This window comes from Tenrec ecaudatus, chromosome 12 (genome assembly GCF_050624435.1).
Source record: "Tenrec ecaudatus isolate mTenEca1 chromosome 12, mTenEca1.hap1, whole genome shotgun sequence".
In the NCBI taxonomy this organism is placed as follows: domain Eukaryota; kingdom Metazoa; phylum Chordata; class Mammalia; order Afrosoricida; family Tenrecidae; genus Tenrec; species Tenrec ecaudatus.
In genome coordinates, this window is record NC_134541.1 from 120,676,980 (window position 1) to 120,693,618 (window position 16,639).

The window sequence follows — 16,639 nt, forward strand, 5'->3', positions numbered from 1 at the left end:
CAGTGATAGTAGTCATGGTTACCTCAAATAAAGTCATGCCAAGAATGAGTAATCCAGTTGGTAGTTACAATCTTCTGAGTTCAGGGAACAGCATATATAAAGGACCAGATGACAGAGACATCTAAAACCTTGCTGCAGAAACTATAAGTAGTTTATCTCATGGGACCAAAAGGTGAAAATGGAGTTGAACTGTCAGGATTAATGGTAACAGATCGATGGGGAGGCTAGATATCAAATCAGAGCTGCTTAGGAATTTAAACTTTATTCTGAAATTAAAGGAAAGACATTTAAAAATTTTAAACTACCCAATGGCACAATTTTTATTTTATATTTTGGAAAAATATTATTGGATATAGATCAAATTATTTTAGGATAAAAAAATAAAAGGCAGCAGATGATGGACAAAAAGAGGGTAAAATAGCAAAACCAGGTAGAGATTTGTTGAGATGGCCTGTGAGAAATTTCAAGACCCTGAACTAAAATAGTAGATGGGAAGAACCTTACTCAAAGGTGATAAAAGAACTATATTCAACACAATTTGGTAATCATTTGAACCAATTTGTTAGGGCAATGGAGAGTGTGTCACAAAAGATGCTTTCTAGCTTTCTTGTTCGGACAGTAAATGGCAGCACTAGTTGGTTAGTCTGACTCTGTTCACTAGAGAGAAACTGCAATGATTTGAACAGGGAAGGTTTAGTATGAATATGAAGAATTACTAACTATAACAAGGACTTAGCATAGCAAGGGTGAGTAGCTGGTGAGAGAACTTTCAATATATATATTTTGAATATAAGGGGAAGTCATCTGTGTTAGTCTGGGTAGACTAGAGAAACAAATTCCTAGACATTCATGTATATAAGGAAGAAATTTATATACAAGAGCAATTGAATATTGAGAAAATGTCCCATCCCAATCCAGATCAAGTCCATAAGTCCAATATTAGCCCATATATCTGATACCAATCTATAAAGTCCTCTTCAGACTCCTGAAACACATGCAATGATGCCGAATGCAGTTGGATCACAGGCCAGTGGGTTGGAAGTCTTGTGAATCCAGAGGTGGTGTAAGCATCTGGCAGGGGTCTCTACGTGTCTTTTCTACCTCCAGAGGTCTGGTTGCATGAGGGTAGGTCCATATGGCGTCTCCAGTTCCCAGGGCATGGGGTCAATCAGCGTTGTACCATGGTCTTGTCAGTAGAGAGTGACAGGGAGTGAACAGAGTGAGAGAGAAGTCTACTTTCAAAGAGGAAACACCAGACTTCCTAGAATTCTCAGGAGAAAGCCATGCCCACACAAAGGCCTCATTGGCTACGATCTGATTGACAGACTAGACTCCACCCCTTCACTCTTAATCCTCGCAAGTGCCAAATTGACACCAGATTATGTAACTACCACATCACTCACCCTAAGACTAGAACAGTATATGCAATGGAGAGCATTCACCACAGCCCAAATAGTGTGGCCGTGGTGGAATTGTGCCACTCTCCTGGAATTGTAGTAAATCTACCCTTTACAGTTGCTGATGAAAGCAGTTCCCGGTGAGAGTTTTCACTGGGGGCGCTGCACAATACCATAGGGGTGCCAGTGGAACCTGCCGGCTGCTTTGGGTGAGTCACGTGCTGGGAACGCCACCTTTGCTGCTTGAGAGAACGCACTGGTTCTAGGAAACCAAACTTCCTTCTGCAGTATCTTTGCAGAGCCCTCTACTTCAAAGTGTTGATGCCAGTTTGTGTTTAAAGAAAAATATTTACAGGGCCTAGATCCATTTTACAGAGCTGTTGAAAGGGATAGCTCCATATGGGCACACCAAGCCAGAGGATGAGTCCCTGCATGGAGCTGCTGGCGCTCAGAGAGCACTAGGACGACCGACAGCTCAAGACGTGGTGGCCCTACCTGGAGCGTGTGGAGACGGGGCAATCATGGGGAGACAGTGGGGGGGAGCACAACAGATCAGCAATTGGAGTAAAGCTGAGCCACAGCCCCTGAGGAGCCCCAAGAATGGACTTCAGGCGAGGGTGGGCAGCCCCTGATCCCCCTCATGACCAGGAGGAGGTTACCATGGAGACTAGCAAACAGACCTGGACCTAGGTAGGGGGTTTTTCTTTTCTTTTCCTTTTTTCCATTTTTTTTTCTCTTTCCTTTTCTTTCTTCAACTATATGTTTTCTTATTGTTTGGACTAGGACGTGGATGGTTTTCCTAATTAGACGGGTTGGACAGTGGGAGGGTATCCCTGGGAGAAGGCAATGGGGCCAATGACCCCAGAAGATAGAGGGGGAAGGAGTGGGGAGAAGGGTGTGGTGAGCAGATGGCGTCATGGACACTGGAACAACTAGGGAAAGGGAACCAGCCTCTAGGAGAGAGAGGGTAGAGATCCTGTGAGTATTAGAGCAACACCAAGCTAGTGGACAGGAAGCACTAAGAGGTGGAAGAAGGGGGAAACTGATGGCGGGGCAGGAGGAGGCAAAAGGAAACAGGCAAGCTGTAGGAAGCAAAGGCATAGATAGGGAGATTTGCAGAGGTATGCCCTTATGCAAATACATTAATCTATAACAATAGTGTTATTGGCCCAAGTACATATATTTATAAGGCAATACACTGAAGCTACAGGCGGACCTTGAGCCTCAACTCATACCTTCCCTCAATACAGGAACAGTTTGTTCTAACAAATTGGCATTCTGTGGTGCTCCCCAAACCCCACCCCTACACGATCGCTAGAGACCAAATGGGTGCATAAGCAGATGTGGTGAAGATAGACAATGGTGCCCGGCTATTAAAAGATATAGTATCTGGGGATCTTAAAGGCTTGAAGTTAAACAAGCGGCCGTCCAACAGCAAAGCAACAACCCACATGGAGAAAGCACACCAGCCAGTGTGTCATGGAGACTGGGCAATGGGCATTAGAAGATTCACAACAAACGGTAAACAAACTAACAAAAATGCATTGGTGAGAATGGAGAGAGGGGTTGGAGTGGTGACCCGAAGCCCATCTATGGACAATGGAGCATCCCCCCCCACCCCACAAGAGGGAGGGAATCAATCAGGGTGCAGAAGAGCACTAATGGGTCACGCATTATACCTCTGTTGCCTGGAGACCTCCTCACCCCTGCTATCGGCACCTCAATCTAGACTAGACGGGAGCATGTACATAGGTAGAGGCAAGAGATAAAGCTCACAGCACCTGGAACCCAGGAACAGGAATGGGAATAGTGATACCAAAAGGGTAGGGGGAAGGGGGAGAAGAGGTGGGAGGGAGGGGAGCACCGATCGCCATGAATAACACATAAACACACACACACACAGCCAGGGGGAACAACAGAAACCAGAGGGGAAGGGAGACAGCAGTTGATGTGAGATTTGAAAATAATTAACAATCCACAATCTGTCAGTGCCAGGAGGGTTGGGGGGTGAGGGGAGGTGGGAGAGAAAAATAGAGGAGCTGATCCCAAGGACTCAATGGAAAAGTAAATGTCTAGAAAAGAATGATGGAATGTATGTACGAATATGTTAGATACAATTGATGTATGGTTTGTAACGAGTTGTAAGAGCCCCCAATATAATGATCCAAAAAAAAGGTGGGGGGATAGCTTTGGAGTAGAGAAAGACAAGTAAATCAGCATCAGGCTAGCTCACCTCACCCCTTTGAAGGTGTTCCATTCCCCACACATTCAGGAATCATCAATAAACCATTCTGTCTTTCAATTTGGCCAGCCCCTGTCAACTGATCGAATGAATATATAACGTCATGTCCATTGAGTCGAGGCCAACTCACAGTGATCCTATAGGACAGGAGGACAGAATTCTCTCTTGAGCTTTCCTAAACTGTAACTGTTTGTGGGAACAGAAAGTCTTCTCTCTACCATGGAGTGATTGGTGGTCTCAAACTATGGACCCTGCAGTTAAGCAGCCAAATGGGTATCACTACACCACTCGGGCTCCATGATAGAATATATGACCAGTTAATTCTACAGGTATGAGCCATTCCTTTTCTGTGAAGTGAGTGCCTTAGTTAAGCACAATACAGTCCTAGCTGAAGCTTTTTAGTTAGGAAAGAGAAATCCATATCCAGAATATGAATTTATTCTTGTGAAAACAAAGCTCTGAATCAACTGTGGCCCACTAAGAAGTTGCTAGTGGAACTTGCTTTAAATCTGCCCTGTAAGGCTCTGGGAAAAGCTGTTTATGAGAAGCCTCTCTTTTGTTGAACTATTTGGAGGTGTGTAGGAATGTTGGGATAAGCTGTTGAATGTTTCTGGATTTCCTGTTCTACAGAAGCCGAACATTAGAGAAACCCTGTCCAAAGCATGCCTAGTGAACACACTTAAAACCAAGAAGCAAAAACTTTTCCTTTTTCGTTCATTTGTCTCTTCACAGTTGTGCTGTGATAAAACTTCAATGCCACTGGCAAAGACAAAAATCGGGGGGGGGGGGGGGAAGCCCAGATCTGTTTCCATAGAGTGTCCGCAAAGCGTGAATTTGGAGCTCAGTAATAGTAAAGCAAAATCTAGCATACATTTTCTTTGAGATAAAAAATAGTAGGAACAGCAGGTCTGAGTGAATGAAGTTTCTGTGCAGACTGTATGATGACTTCCAGTTAGCGGTAGTAGGAAGGTCTGATGTGGCACCAGGAGGGGACTGAGATAGTAAGCTGGTAACTCATTAGCCATGAGTGGTCACAGAAGCTGCAGAATAGTTTGCCCAGAAAATTACAGAGTAATAAAGCAAAATCCTAGGCAACAATGAAATATAGCCCCTACAAAAACAAATTTAAGATTATTTTCTCCTTTGAATTTTTTCATTAAAAGTGTTTTTAGTGGTGTTAGGCATGCAGAAATGAAGGAGAATAGATTTTTGAGGTCATGTAAGCTGTGATTCAATATGTGGGGCATATATTGTATCCTTTTTTAAAAAAACATTTTATTGGAGGATCATACAGCTCTTTACCACAGTCCATACATCCATCCATTGTGTCAAGAATATTTGTACATTTGTTGCCATCCTCATTTTGAAAATATTTTGTTTCTACTTGAGCCCTTGGTATCAGCTCCTCATTTTTCCCGCCGTCCCTCATGAACCCTTGATAATTCATAAATTGATTTTTTTATTGCATCTTTTTGTCAGCTGTAGAATGAAGCCCATTTCTTTAGATCAATATAGTTACACAGGTCCATGTTGTAGCATGTACAACTCAAGAAACCTGAGAAATGAACCAGAGTAGGCAATGTACAGCTCATGAAATGGCTTAGGAAAAAATGTGGGAAATGGGAATAGTTAGAATGGAACGCAGCAGACCTCCCATACCCCTACAAGGAAGACCCAGCCTCCCTGTACCCTGGCAAACAATGCCACTGACATCGCCATGTCCCAGCAAGAAAGACCTCTGACCAGCCCCTCGCCCCTGCAAGACAAAGCCAACTTCTTCCCTACAACCCAGCAGCCCTCTAAACAGTAACAGCTGCCCTGCGCTGCTTCTGAAACGGCAGTTTGTCACTGTCCACAGACAAAAGCAAGAAACAGGTACAAACAACTGAACAACATCCAGTCCCAAATGAATATTTTGAAGAAAAGGACCTGGAACTAATAAAGTTCAAGTAATTTAATTGGGTGGAGAAAATGTTCAATTAGACAGGAGAAAGAATAAAAATTCTAGAAACCCTATACTAAATAGAATTACTGAACATAAATGAGAAGACAACAACTATACAGCACAGTAACAGTAATAGGTTTGAAGAAATGAAAAGCCAAATTAGCTTTAAAGACAATTCCCTTGACTACTCTTAGGGAGAGAAACTGTCGCCTGAAAGAGTCAAAGGAAACCTAGGAATTATGTGAAACACTTAAGAGGAACAAACCTGTTGTTCTTTGGGATTCCAGGGCAGTAATAGAACAATATCTACAGCAATATAGTACAAGAAAGCATGGAAAGAAATGTCTCTGGCCACCATAAAAGAAGAGAAAATAATTATTCAAGAAGCTTAGAAAACCCCAAGCAGAATAGACCAAAAGGAAAACATCTCAGCATATTGCAGCCACACACCGATTTCTGGGACAAGAAAATCATGACAACAGTTAGGGGAATGAAGAAGACACACTCAGAATGGAAAACCAGTAATCCTTGGAAAACCAAAATCCTTGGATTGTGCAGGCAAGAAGACAATGCAGTGACATATATAAAATCCTGAAAGAAAAACACTGCCAACCAAGAATCTAATGTCTAGCAATACTCTTGTTTCATAGCAGAAGAAATACAGTAGAGTGGACTGATATTTGAAGGAATGGCACAGAAGTGAGTTTCATGGAACCCTGGTGTTGTCATGGTTATGAGTTGAAGTGCTAATTACAAGGTCAGCAGTTCAAAATCACCAGCCACTCTGAGGAAGAAAGGCAAGTCTTTCTACACCTGTAAATAGTCTCAGAAACTCACGAGGGCGGTTGTATCCTGTACTGTAGGGCCAACTGTGAGCCCAAGTTGACTCAATAGCAGCAAGTGTGTTTGCTTGGTTGGTTTTTGATTTTTAAAAGTGTTTGTGGAGATGCCAGGTTAGCATAAACTTTTGATGAGAAAATGGTTGTCAGGGAGTAAATGTCACTCTTGAGGAGGGAGTAAAGGGCTGCAAGTCTTTCAGTGGCTTTGCAAGAAGACTTGACTGGTTAAGGGAGATTGCTATCTTTGACAGTCTGATAGTTTCCGGAGGAATGTAGAAGTGTACTGGGTGACATTTGTAAAGAAGATGTAACTCTACTCTGAACAGGTTAGACTGGGGAGGTGGAGGGTTGGATTGTATTTGATTAGGATAGGTGGGGAATGCGATGGTGAGCAGTGGAAAGGGCTGGTTTGGGCATGCCAGTAGATAGAAGGGAGAACAGAACAGATTTTTGCAAAAGGGTTACTGATATTTCAGTGAGGACTTCTACAAAGGCTGAAGAATCTCTTGCTCCGGTATTTGACCCATAGGTGTAAAAGTATGTAAGAAACCTAAAATATCAAATATAAACCAAAAAAATCAAACCCATTGCCACTGAGTCAATGCTGACTGATAGCAACCCTACAGGACAGTGAGTTACTGAGACTAACTTTACAGGATAAAAAAACCCCTGCCTTTCATCCACGGAATTGCTGCTGGTCTCAAACCTCAGACCCGAATCACAGCTCAGGGCAAAACCACTGTGCCACCAGGGCTCCTTTCTTAAATAGAAAGAAAACAAAATTCCTTATAGCCAGAATAACAAACAACATGGTAAACTGAGAAAAGATTGAAATCGCCAGATTTCATTTTGCTTGGACACGCAGCGCTTGTGGGACCGTAGGCAGGAAATACAGTGAGTGATGTCCTGCATGGGGTAAATGTGCCGCCCAAGAGCCTTGGTGGTTTCAGCTGCCTCGTGTACATGTGAAGATTGGACAGTGAAATAGGAGGACCTGAGAATTGATGCGTTTTAACTGGGGTGTTGATTAAGAATAACAAATACACCATGGACGGCCAGAAGCATAAATAAACCTGTTTTGAAGTGCAGCCAGACTGTTCTTGGAAAGTGAAGCTGGTAAGGCTTCCTCTATGATACAAGGGTTACAGCAGTAAGCTCACACGCCAACAGTTGTGATATAGGGCAGGATAGGCAGTGTTCTGTGCTGGGGTCCGTGGGGTCACTGAGGGGGTGCTTCTGACTGATGGCACCTAATAACAACTATTTTCAGAAAATTACACACTTTATTTATTAAAAACAGACACCTCATTGTTACCGCGTAGTGTAACTAATGTAAACCAACCATTTAACTTAAATGAAGTTCAGTGAAGTAGAGAAGGTACGATGGTACGTCGTACTGTGAAACAGCTTTTGCTTCAGGCCCTTTCACTTGCCTGGGTGGTGTGTGGTCAACATCTCAGAATAGCAACTGAATTGATGTATGGAATGTTATCAGAGCTGTAAGAGCGCCCAATAAAGTGATTTAATAAATAATAAAGAATAGCAACTACAAGAAAAAAATGAGATTTAAAGATTAAGAAAATGTGGAAAATGAATGGGAAATTAATGAAGGATGCTTAAATTGAAAATTATGATTTCAAGACTTAATGATTTGGAGAAAAGCTTCCACTACAAGTCTTAGGGAGAACAAATATGATTGAAATGCCATGTGCTTGATTTCACTTTATTAGTGATGATGGGGCATTAGAGTGGGTCTGCCTGGCAGCGGTGAACGATGTGAGTTTAGAGAGATACTCAATGCTAGATGTTTGCTTTTCAGGGTCACTTGAATAGAGATAAATATTGGTATTTTTATAGTGAATAAAGTTTCTAAGAATAGTGAGTTTATATACTCAAAAGACTAAGATACTAAATGAGTCTTGGAATTTTTATGAAATGCAGGCCCATCTATCTTATGCACAAATCTATGCAGAAGACACTTCAACTTTAAAGGTGTGTTTTTCACTTTTTACTGTAAATGTATCTGAAACCAATTTGTTCGTCCTCCTTCATGATGTTGCTTTGCCCTTATTAGGAATGTTACAAGACAAACGAATGGAGATTGATAAACATAGCCTAAATATTGGTGATTACAATCGAGCGGTTGGGAAAGGCCCTGTTTCTCGGCCTCAGATTTCCAAAGAGTCTTCCATGGAGCGTAGTCCTTATTTTGACAAGGTTTGTTTTATTTTGTTTTCACCTTTGTGGATAATAAACTAGGCTTACTAGCATCGTTTTCACATTACAGTAGAACATTTTATACAATGTTACTGGATTTGTAGTTTGTTGTTCTTTTTCTGTCTCGGTTTAACATTGTACTACGTTTGTATTTTCTCATTAATCTCATAAAATATGTTGGTTCTTTTTATGCATTCTAAAATTAATACTAATCTGATCTCTTCTATTTTCCACCTCTTTCCTCTTGATGCTGGAATGTCATGTGACTTCTCTTCTGTTCCTGCAATGATTTCTCCCTTCCACTTGCTTGCTTGGCTGGTGTTGCACTTCTTTCTGTCTGTCCAATCAGGATGGCATTGTAGCGGATGAATCCCAAAACATGCAGTTTATGTCCAGTCAAAGCATGAAGCTTCCCCCTTCAAATAGTGCACTACCTAACCAGGCCCTTGGCTCCATAGCTGGGCTGGGTATGCAAAACTTGAATTCTGTTAGACAGGTAAGTCCATATCAGTATTTTAGGCTCTATTAAATCACCTGTGTAAATAATAACTCTGTATGTGCACTTTCTGTGTTTGCATCAGCAGTAGTACTGTGTTGTAATGAGATGTCTGTCTCTAAAGGGTGTCATGGGTGCCTATTGTTTGTTTTTGTAGAATGGCAATCCGAGTGTGTTTGGTGTTGGAAACACAGCAGCACAACCCCGGGGCATGCAGCAGCCTCCAGCACAACCTCTTAGTTCATCTCAGCCTAATCTCCGTGCTCAAGTGCCTCCTCCATTACTCTCCCCTCAGGTAAAAAAGTGCCATCGTATTCTATTCTGTGTTTCCGGAAAAGAACTCTGAGAATTTCGTATTTAAATGAGATGACTGATTGATTGTTCATTGTATTAATTGACATTTTCATCGTGCAGATAATGTTTCATTCATTATCATTGTTTGAAAAATGGAAAAATGAGAAAGATATTTTAACATTTACCATTCTATTCCTGAAACATCTGGGGGGAAAAGAAATAGCAAAGTAAAACTGGCTGGTTTAAAATTCATGTTCTGTCATTTACTACATAATCCATGAACATACATGTGATCATTAAGTAAGTAAAATAATGAAAGAATGTAACTCTCCAAATAAATAGTCATCAAATTGCCCTATTGGTAACTTAAAACACGCAGCACATTTCATCATGTTATTAACTTACCATTGTGATCCTAAGGTTCCAGTTCCATTGCTGAAGTATGCACCAAACAACGGTGGCCTGAACCCGCTCTTTGGCCCCCAACAGGTAGCCATGCTGAACCAGCTATCCCAACTAAACCAGCTTTCTCAGATCTCCCAGCTACAGGTAAGTGGATTGATAAGTCATATTCAACACAGACTTACTGAGTGTCTATTGTATGCTAAATTCTAGCCTTTGTGCATTGAACAAAACAGGCACAGTCGTGGTCCTCATGCACCTTGTGGTTTACCAGAGGTCAAAGAGCAACGCATAAATGAAGCGTGTTTCAACGAAGATTCAAGCAACTCTGAAATGTTAGGGGTGGGTAGGATGATCAGGAAAACTTTTTCCATGATGGTGTGAAAATTTATATTGAAGGAAAACTGAGCTTTAGCAGAAAGACTGGAGATGAGAGAATCTCACAATGAGATGCTACTAGGTGAGGTAGGACATTTTGTTGGTGGCTGGATCAAGCCCTGCCTTTGTAGGTCTAGCTGCCGTAGTCATTCTGAAGCTTCCTCAAGTATAATCGTGTGGTAATGACAACCTCCGTGCCGTCTTTCCTCAGCGCTTGTTAGTGCAGCAGCAGAGGGCGCAGAGTCACAGGAGTGTGCCTTCTGGTAACCGACAGCAGCAAGATCCGCAGGTAGAGCAGATCTTCCACTTGCTATGCTATTCTTTCTTTTAATAAACTCAACTCCTCTCGGTTCCAATAAGGGACTCAAAATATCTGAATAAAATGGAATTTGATTAAGATTATTCTTTGTCCAAAAGTCATGAATGGGTTTGAATATTCATCTTCCTTCCGAGAGAAAATTGAATTCAAAAGTGAAGAGAAAAGTGCGTTGCAGTAAAGGCTTTCCCCTGTTGTTTTAAGGGCCGACCTCTTAGTGTGCAGCAGCAAATGATGCAGCAGTCGCGTCAACTTGATCCAAACCTGTTGGTGAAGCAGCCGACTCCGCCATCTCAGCAGCAGTCACTCCATCAGCCAGCCATGAAGTCGCTCCTGGAAAATGTCATGCCCCACGGTACACCTGAATTGCAAAAAGGACCGTCACCGATAAATGCTTTCAGCAACTTCCCCATAGGTAGGTTTCTCTTCACCAAATCATTCAGCTGATGCACAGGTACATCAGTTTTGCTTTACAATTCTATTCCCTTAGGGAAGCTGCATTAGCGGTTTCCTCAGGGCAGTTCTTGGCCTAATCAAGAAAATTGTTGCTATTTCAAAATTCCATACTTGTTGAAAAATGAAGACGTTCAAGACTCATCTCTTGATTGCAGGCTGTGAGCGGGAGGGCAGCGTGTCCATTCTTACCAGGGGAATGCCGAACAGGAAAACTGGGAGTCGATGATGGCCTTTAGAGCGGGCAGCTTCTGACATGCTGTTGTAGCCTAGATCCAGACTTGTAGGAAGGTTTCTCCTGCAGATTGAACAGCTTTATGTTGTCTGCCCTTCCGTCCCATTTGTTAAGCCCTTGGTTATACACGAGGGCTTCAAGAAGTTTGAATAAAAATACAGTGACAAGATCATGGAGGTTTTCCTTTTGAAAAACGTTTTGTGAACTTGATGAAGCCCTTGTATATTTTGACCCTTGATTGTTCACCTCCTACTCCTGTTGCCCTTCTTCCGCTTTCCTCTTGCTTGTTAGTTGTAGCAAACCCAACGACTTGCACATCCATGCATTGGGAGCACCGGGCAGGGCTTGAAACCTGTTGCTGCTTCATTCTGGCTGAGTTTTCACATGATTTGGCCTTCCCTGATATTCCCGCAATCTCAGCTAAAATGTAAATTGCACTTGGAAACACTGAGATTGTTAGTGGTCACTTTATTATTTACATTTCTGGAAGCAGTTCTGTTGCCATTTACCAGTGTAGGGGTGTTCTGTAGGAGGGTGACCAGGTGATCCCCGAGACATCAAGCGAATCAATATTAAAAACATGTCCAGTTACTGTGAGCTATTTCTCTGGTCTTACTAGTAAAAGAAAGTACCCATCTCAAGCTGGACTACACCTTTGTCGCAGTAGAAGATTTCAAAAGGTCCGTGAAAAATGGAATGAAAAGGTCATGGAATCTGCTCCGTGTCTTTTGAAAAACCCCTTGTATAAGTTGAGCCAGTAGGAAGATAAGTCTCCAGATAGGGGGATTTCATATCCCAGGTAGCTTTCCAGGCATGCATACATTTTCCAAGTCTAGGTCTGGTTGGAAAGTCTGTGCTATTTTACATGTATCTTAGGTGATTCTATTATAATCCCGGTTTAGTGCTTAGTTTTCTGATCATAGTTCTAAAAGAGAAATTTCTTCCCGTGTTATAAATAATGTCTAACAACCATCATCGTATCATCAAAGTTGAAAATTATGCTTAGGATATATTGCTAATTCCTTGAGGTATCATTGCTGGAGGACATTTTTATTTTTAAACAATGGCAACCTTTGATTGATTGTCCAACCAAAAACTATTTAGTATGCATAGTGTCCTTGGGAATTAGCTAATCAGATATAGTTTACTAAAGTTAAACTATTAGGTTTAAAATTTGGCAGTATTAAACATTTTTTCCTTTCATTTTTGCCGATTTAAAGTAATCAGAATTATGGGGAAATAGATTTCCATAGTTAAGAAAATTATAATATTTTAAGATTTGTATGTCTGTGATAAGCAAACAGAGACTTTTCCCTACAATCCTTTCATAAATGAGGAGCACTGTTCATGACGCATTGGACTGCTTATGCAAGAGCGGCAGTTCAGAACTGTGGGGAAGTTGAGGCAATGTGCTTTAATAAAAATGTGTAGCTTTGGAAACATGTATTACAGCAGTCTTTCCCGACAGGAGGGATTCTACCCTTTGAGGGACTGGCGGGGGCGATAGGGTGGCCCAGAGGGACTGTAAAACCAGACACCTTCACTTTGTCCAGAATCACAGGCTGTTGTGGAAATGGTTTTTAATTTTCAGGGGTGTGCTGATGCGGTCTCTGAATTTGAATTGACTCTGTGGTGGTGGTGGTTTTTATATGACCTTGGCCAGGTGTTAGAATGTCTGTATAAATTGCCATCTTCTGTATTATCATTTGTCCTGGGGTGAGACTACTATGGAGTGTTAAACAAGAGGAAATGGAGGTTGTGGTGCCTGAAGGAACTTGTGCTATAGTCTTTGTTTTGATATATTTTAAGGCTTGAACTCAAACTTGAATGTAAATATGGACATGAACAGTATTAAAGAGCCACAGTCAAGACTGAGGAAGTGGACGACAGTGGACAGCATTTCTGTGAACACATCTTTGGATCAAAACTCCAGCAAACATGGTATAAAATATTCTTTTACTTAAAAATAAATAAATAAAACTCAAAGGATACTAAATTTCAGCCACTTTATTTTAAGTAGTTATTTCAAAGCCAAATTTTTCTAGAACTTTCCCACACTTAAAAAAAAGAAATCATAATTATAAAGGAGTGTGATCTTGCATATATCTTTTTAAAAGGACTTCCTATTTGATAATAATTTCATTTCCCACTTGACTTAATTGTATATTAATACTTGATTTCATTTGTAATGTAGTCATAGAGTTTTAAACTTTCTGCTGTCATTGGCCACTAGTTGTCAGTATTTTGCAGTGGGGTGACTGTGTTGTGATGCTGGAAGTTAGGTCATTTGGTGGATATTTGACATGCCAGCAGGGGCAATCAAACAGAGAGAACTTCAAGACTAAGAGGACTACGAAGAAGGAATTTGCTGTCCACTTTGGGGGAAATAGCTGCTGATAACCTTTTGCATAGCATCAAAATACTGTCAGATATTGAATACCCAATGACTAGAAGCTGAACATTGTTAGAGATAGGACCACGTGAGCCCTAAGGACAGAAGACACTGAAAATATGACCGAGGAAGAGCGAGCTGCCTTCTTAAAGTAGAGTCGGCCATGTCACGGATGGAGTCAAGTCTTTGGGAATAAAGCCTTCAAGACTTTCATTTGCTGATGAGGCATGACTTAGCATGAGAAGAAATAGCTGCAAAGATCTACATTCCCGTCCTTTGGAATGTACCAAGTATGGATGGAGGAGAACTGGAAGCCATCCAATAGGAAATAGAACGCATATGGATCAATATCCTAAATGTTAGTGAGTTGAAACGCTATGGTGCCATTTTCAGTAAGGTCGTCTGGTCAAGGATTTTTCTTTTGTTGGGAGGCGCATTTTTTTCCCTGTTGTCCTTTTGGGCTCAGGGCTAAGCCAGAGGATTTCCGTCTTTCAGCCCCTCAGCAACAATCGCCAGGTCGTTGAGAGCAGACTCGCAGAGTGAGTGGCTGAGTGAAGGCAGCATCTGCTCTGGAGAACAGTCTGCTCTGCCGCAGTCAGGGCAGAGAGGGAAAGGGTTTTTACCAGTTATTACCTCGTCTGTCTCCATTCCTGTTTGCTTCGTTGTAACCACTCTGCTTTAACTACCACCTCCCAACTCTCATCTCCACAACTCAAGGTAAATACTAATCTACTTTTTGTCTGTGTAGATTTTCTTCTTCTGACATTACATAGAAATGTAGTCATTTAATTTGTGATCCTTTGTGATTTATTTTTCTTCTCCCTGCTTAGCCTAGGGTTTCCGATTTATTCTTGTAGCATAGTATACATTTGTTTCAGTACTTGTGGCGTTTTTATGGTGAGATAATGCTCCATTTTTTTAGCAGTCCAACAGCTGATAGTAGGCACTTGGATCTAAAAGAGAATCTTAATTCCTTCCCTTTTCAGTTTCTACAACAAATCTGTGTGCAAATAATTATTTCCCATCCTACCTCCAAAATATGAAAGCGCTTCAGAAATTCATGGAAGAATTTCATTATCTTGGTTATATTTTTTTAATGAAGTTTCTGAAGTCTCCTTGTGTAGAGCTTTTTTTATCTGTTAACTCCCACTACTACTTCAGCAGCTTCCTAGTCATGTCCTGTCTCCCAGACAGACTTCCCTTGACATCCACTCTATTTTACACACTGCGGCAAGTCAGAATTTATTCCTTTACTTCCAACATTAAAACAAACATCTCTTATTGTGCCCTACAAAGACCCGCATGAGGGTATAAGAAATTCTGTTTACTCTGAGAAACAGATTGACAAATGAAGTTATCCGTCCTATGAGCTGTGGTTAACCAGTGACTGCGCATGACACTAGAGGTTTTGAACCCCAGACCGTAAAACAAGATGTACCTGGTCCTTTAAGAGTGGGGCTTGCTTCCATCATGTCATTCATACTTTTCTTCCTTATTTTCTACATACCGTAGTCTTGGGACATCTTTCAAGTCCTCACGCGAGGCAAACTGTTTTTCTCCCCAAATCTTTGCACAGGCTCTCTCCACTGCCTCACATCTTCCTCAGACGAGAGTAGGCCTGTCTACCTTTCTTCTTGCTCGCTCTCCCTTTCCCTTCTCATTTTACTCCTTTCTTTCTGTCTCTTCAGTTAGAAAATAGTATACTTGAGAACAGGGACCCAAGTTGCCTTTTCTGTCTCTAGTTTTTAGCATCGCAGCTAGAACTAATGAGTAGATGATTTATTTTGCTTTTTCTGCAAAACATTTATCATTTTAATATGTGTTCAAATGGGTGTTTTTTGTTTGTTTGTCTGTTTTCACCACCAACATCCTCTTTAATGAAACACAGGATGTGGTGGGACAGAAAGGCAGGGGAGTGAGATATAAACATCTACAACCACCAAAACCCTCTGTATGTGGCTGGGCCGGGCAGCGGCCCTACTTGTAGAAGATGTTGCAGTGGCCCGGCCGGTAGAGAAGGTAGACTTTGGGCTCGGAGCCCTTGGGGAAAACACGGGGGTTGGTGATGCCACCCTCGCCGCAGTCCATGTATTCCACCTGGATGGAGACGCTGAGTGCCTCGGCCAGTGCAGTGATGTGAAGATGGTCGTTCTCCTTACACATGGGCTCAACCTCCTGCTGGCAGAACTCCTTGATGCAGTGCTCAAAGAACTCGCTCTCGCGCTGCAGGAAGCTGGAGGGGAGCAGCCGCAGGTAGACCTCCAGGTGGTCCGAGGTGCTCTGGTCGTTGAAGGACGCCAGCAGGTCAGCCAGAGGTCTGCTTCTCCACCTGCTCGATCAGGTCCATGAACGTGTTGTGGAAATCCTCAGTTGTGAACTCGGTGAAGCCCTGGGACACCAGCTGCTCTTTGCTCTTGGCCGACACAACCTTAAACTGCTGCAAGGCCTTGCTGTCATCCAGCAGCTCCTCCAGGTGGGAGGATCCGAACCCCGGTGGACGCCGTTCCCGTCAGGCCGGGTCTTCGCATGTACAAGTCCTTTTCGTGGAGGTCGTTGGTCTTCCCTTGGGAGATGTCAGCCTCCGCATACTCCTTGTGGGGGACTGAGCGCTCCAGCCGCGCCGAGACCGTGGGTTCCGCACAGCCATGTCTCGTTGAATTCAGTCCTGCTGGGCCCTAATGGCTTCATTGTAAGCCAGGCAGTTAACACCTTCGGAGTCACTGCCCAGCGGCTCCTGCTTCTGCTGCTCAGCGCCTCCAGCCCCAAATGGTATTTTTTTATTTGAAGAATAAATAATAGTCATCATTTTGGACTAAGATTCAGTTGTGTCAATGGAATTTCATACTCATCTTGGTAACAAATATCGTCAATGCTATGGAACAGTTATGGTTAGTTGCTGAGCAAGCTGACTCACAGTGGCCCATTGAGTGCAGAGTAGAAGTGCCCAGTGTAAGGCACATAGGAATATCCTGACAGGAGAAAGTGTTCATTTATTGCAGTATGTGTATGTCTGAGATTTACAAGTCTGCCATT

General features: G+C 42.3%; 1 protein-coding gene and 1 pseudogene across 7 annotated transcripts in view; one reads left to right on the plus strand and one right to left on the minus strand.

The window, feature by feature from the left end:
* TNRC6A (trinucleotide repeat containing adaptor 6A) overlaps positions 1 to 16,639 on the plus strand; it is a 204,464-nt gene that overhangs the window by 177,029 nt on the left and 10,796 nt on the right. For 6 of the 7 annotated variants that reach the window (XM_075564628.1, XM_075564632.1, XM_075564631.1 and 3 more), the window contains 6 exons: positions 8,498 to 8,640; positions 9,294 to 9,431; positions 9,851 to 9,979; positions 10,422 to 10,499; positions 10,731 to 10,941; positions 13,024 to 13,155. In XM_075564628.1, coding sequence (XP_075420743.1) covers positions 8,498 to 8,640; positions 9,294 to 9,431; positions 9,851 to 9,979; positions 10,422 to 10,499; positions 10,731 to 10,941; positions 13,024 to 13,155 — 831 coding nt within the window. The remainder of the gene's footprint in view (positions 1 to 8,497; positions 8,641 to 9,293; positions 9,432 to 9,850; positions 9,980 to 10,421; positions 10,500 to 10,730; positions 10,942 to 13,023; positions 13,156 to 16,639) is intronic. The other variant, XM_075564629.1, reaches the window with a different exon arrangement.
* Positions 15,584 to 16,412, minus strand: LOC142422256 (ubiquitin thioesterase OTUB1-like; annotated as a pseudogene).